The sequence below is a fragment of the Phaethon lepturus genome, unplaced genomic scaffold (assembly GCF_000687285.1).
Source record: "Phaethon lepturus isolate BGI_N335 unplaced genomic scaffold, ASM68728v1 scaffold46607, whole genome shotgun sequence".
Classification (NCBI taxonomy): Eukaryota; Metazoa; Chordata; class Aves; order Phaethontiformes; family Phaethontidae; genus Phaethon; species Phaethon lepturus.
The window spans coordinates 1688-5562 of record NW_010553457.1 but is presented as its reverse complement, the minus strand read 5'-3'; the positions used below and the strand labels follow the sequence as shown (position 1 = coordinate 5562).

At 52.9% G+C, this 3875-nt stretch overlaps 1 protein-coding gene across 1 annotated transcript; it reads left to right on the top strand.

The window, feature by feature from the left end:
- The first annotated feature begins 812 nt into the window (after positions 1–812).
- LOC104624232 (alpha-2,8-sialyltransferase 8B-like) lies at positions 813–1818 on the top strand. The gene is made up of 2 exons (XM_010291542.1): positions 813–832; positions 1521–1818. Exons 1-2 carry the CDS (start codon positions 813–815, stop codon positions 1816–1818), a joined length of 318 nt encoding a protein of 105 aa, XP_010289844.1.
- The last annotated feature ends 2057 nt before the right edge of the window (positions 1819–3875 follow it).

The window sequence follows — 3875 nt, the reverse complement described above, 5'->3', positions numbered from 1 at the left end:
TGGCTGCTCCGGCCTGTCCGCGGGGGACGGGGCGGTATCGTTTGCTTCCTTAAGTGTAACCAGAGTGAGCAAAGGGAAAAATTGTTTATTGCAGTTCTGGGAAAGTTTAAGGAGGGGCAAGTTGCAGGAGGAAAGCTTTTCTGGGTGTAAGGATTGGGATTTTGAGCAACTTCTCCCAGCCGTGTGTGCTAGCACAGGTCTGGCATGGACGTGCTCTTCCCACCGTAGGTTATCTGAGCCACCACTTGAGCCTGCGTCTTTCTGAGGAAGGTTTTGCTCCACCCAGGTAGCCTTTTCAGTGGGTTTGGCAGTGACGAGTGATGGGCTCTCTGTCCAGGATACAGCTTCGCTCTTCAGATCCGGTGAAGATCACTAAATTTTCAGTGAATTTACTCCTGCGATGAGTGGATCAGAAGGGCCCCGCGTGCCAGCAGCTGGATTTTCTTTACACCGTTCCCTTAGCTTCCCCATCTGTAAAGTAGGGGAAACAGTAGTAATGGCTGATTATCAAGGCAGATGGTTAGGATGCAATTCCTGCTCGTTAAATACTGTAACTTCACTGTAAAACACCGCAGGAGAGCACGCAGTGTGCTAAAACATGGGTACCCTCTGGTTGCCGCCATGCTGGGGGAGCATCTCTCCGCATCCCTCCGTCAGCTGGTCCCCGGTGTCATTTACCCAGCGCCACGTGCATGGCACGGCCATGCCGTAACGGCGGCAGATCCTCCCTCGAGGAGCTGTAGGAAACCACTGTATAACGAGGGTGATTTGTTGGCAGTTTATCCCGCAGCCCCTCGACCCTCATCGCCGGCATGGCACAGGAGCTCGTGGCGTGGGAGCCCCCAAGGGAGTGCATGTGCCTGCATGGCATGTGCAGCCGAGAGGAGGCACCAATTAATACTACAGAAAGAGATGTTTTTTGAAGGTCACAGCTGCCGGACAGCCAAACCCTGTGGAGATCGTGTCCGGGCACCCACCTCCCACTGGTGTCATTGTCGCTGCCGGTGCCACCAGGTCTGCTGTTAGTTAGCTGAGACTCACCAGGAGGAGAAAAGGGACTTGGGATAAGATTACCCCAGCAGGACTAGAATTAAGAGGCGAGTGCTTTCCTTGTGTGGGAAAGGCCGTTTCTTTTCAAATCTGCCGTGGCAGCAAAGACGGGAGGTTTGTTGCTATGTGTTATTTTTGAACCGCACCAGAAGAGATACCGATCCGTGCAGACCCACCCACCAGACACCAAAGTTATGTCTGTTATTAGCATTGCCCTAGAGAAATATGTGCACACATGCCAGCATGTTGAGGAATGATGGCCTGATAATAAGATGGCTCATCATTACGAGGTCAGAGCCTCTTTAATTTATTGCAGAGACTTATTTTCCCTCCTCCTCCTCCTCCCAAAAGCGAGGGCGAATGGGCACATCTGTCACTGGCCCCGACTTTTCACATCAAACACCCCTCGTGTTTGTCACTGCCCTCTCTCGCATCCATTGTAAAGGGCTGTTCAGTGTTTCCCTTCGCAGGTGCAACCTGGCCCCTGTCCAAGAGTACTCACAGGACGTGGGCATGAAGACAGACCTGGTGACTATGAACCCTTCGGTCATCCAACGGGCCTTTGAGGACCTGGTGAATGAGACTTGGAGGGAAAAGCTGCTGCAACGCCTCCACAGCCTCAACGGCAGCATCCTCTGGATCCCAGCGTTCATGGCCAAGGGGGGCAAGGAGCGAGTTGAGTGGGTGAACGAGCTCATCCTGAAGCATCACATCAACGTCAGGACCGCCTACCCCTCGCTGCGCCTGCTGCACGCCGTCCGAGGGTGAGAGCGTCTCTGGTGTGCTGACATGGTGTGGTCCTGCTGGTCAGATAAACAGGACAGGGTGCTGGTGAATGGATTTATTGGGAGGCAAGGAAGGGGTCTTTTTGCTCCCTTATTGCAACTTCAGGCATGTGAGAGACACAGGTGATGGTGCAGTGGCGATGGGGGGGTTATAAAAGAGAGCGAGCTCCAGGGGTGAGACTTCCATGTAAATAGGTTGGGGATGGGGTATGCTCTTGCTTTCTTGCTTTATTTCTCTGGGTGAGAGTCATTATTCATTAGATATTTAGGGAGTCTGGGCAGGCGGTGGCTTATGCTGGAGACGGTTTAGTGGCAGTAGTTTTCCTCTCTGATCCTGACTAAAACTCTGTTGATCTCCCAGGATGGGATTTCACTCATGTAGCTGATGCTCCCACCTCCAAGCCTCAGCAGTAATATTTCTTGACGGCTTTGAGCACTTTTTTCCCACACACCTCTGAGCCTCAGCTCTTCTGGTCAGTTGGTCCATGCTGGGTGTTGCTCTGACCCAGCTCAGGTTGCATGTCAGTGCAGGGAGTGGGCACAGGACAGATTTTGGAGTCATTTCCCACAGGATCAAGCCTAAGGGGATGCTCCAGGCAAGAGGGGTGTGAAGGGTGGCTTTGTAGGCAGGCTGGGAGCAGTGGAGGGTCTGGTGCCGCGGTGCATTGCAGGCAGCAATAACGGACAAGAAGGACCATGTCTGCCCCAAGTGCCTGTGTTTGAGGCTTCCCTGGGCCAGAGAGACATCTTACAGAAAAAGCTGGCTTTGAGGTAAAGGGAAGGAAACGACACCACAACTCACAGAAAGAGAGGCTGGGGAAGAAAAAAAAAAAAACCCCAACCCAAATTCTGAGCTATTTCTAGCTGTAATTGACTTACTTTCATCTGTCAAAATAGAATTAAACTCCTGTAATAAGCCCTTTAAATCAACAAGCTGCTAATCCTGTGCTGGCAACAATTCCTGGTGCCAGAAACTTCCTGTAAGAAGCTTTGCAGAGGCATTGGCAAAGGCTGGGCATCGCTTTCCCGCAGGAGAGGAGGAGGATGCCTCAACAAGCTCTGCTGCTGAGCTTATCTTCCAACTCAGAGCACCTTTCTGGCCCTCCTGTGCTGCAGCCCTGCGGTCCAGCCGGTCTGGCTGGCACTCTGGTTGTCCCCATGCATCTCCCACAGAGCAGTGTCAGAGCCACCATCGGTGGCTGGCAGGTCCTGCACGGTTGGAGGGGATGTAGGGATTTTGGGACAAGTCCAAGGGCTCAGCGCTGTCTCTTGGTGCATGGAGTGATGCACCCCTCTCCCCGTGGCTCAGAACAGTGTGTTCCTTTTGCATGTGTTAGTGTCCCATTGGGTTTTAATGGGGTCATGTGTGAGGAACATGGGTTTGGGCTTCTGAAAACCTACCGGGGCTCAGAGGGATGCAACCAGTTAGACCAGCAAGTGAGTGAAGTGGCCACTGTTGGTGGATGTCTGGGATGGATATGGTACCAGCATGTCGTCGGTCACTAACTGATGCTGATGACAGGCTCCGAGTACCTGCACTGAGCTGCAGCCGAGACGTCGATCCTGTCCTTTGGGCTGGTCACTGGGCTGCGGGGCAATGGGGAAAGGTGGGTCATGGCTGCACAGAGGCAGCACTAATTCAATTATAGCCGGAGAAACCAGCGCTAATCCTTCTCAGGGGGTGCCCTCTAAGCCAAGGGAGCTGCTGCCTGACCTGCCCTCCTGCTCTCGCACTTATCAACAGGAAAACAAGGATGCCTACTAATTAACAATTAATATAATTAAAACTGCAGGCCCTTCTGCTAGCTAGAATTGATGGGAGCACTTCAGCACCTAGCCACTGTGTTGTGGCCTGATCAAGGAGCTGTGCAGAGGGACCACCCAGGACTGGGGGCAAAGGGCTGTGCTGGGGGAAGGCTAGAGTCAATGTTAACCCTTTCCTCAGTGCAGCCTCCTCAGGTTTGGACTCCGGGTTGAATTTAAGAGTGATTCAGGCAGTATTGAGTGAACTGGCCACAGCTGAGGAGGAGGATGTGCTGA

Excerpts from the sequence above, each read along its gene's own strand:
- LOC104624232 (XM_010291542.1), top strand. The coding sequence starts at position 813 with ATGGCACAGGAGCTCGTGGC. Across the intron at positions 833-1,520 it reads ATGGCACAGGAGCTCGTGGC|GTGCAACCTGGCCCCTGTCC; the intron begins GTGGGAGCCCCC and ends TTCCCTTCGCAG.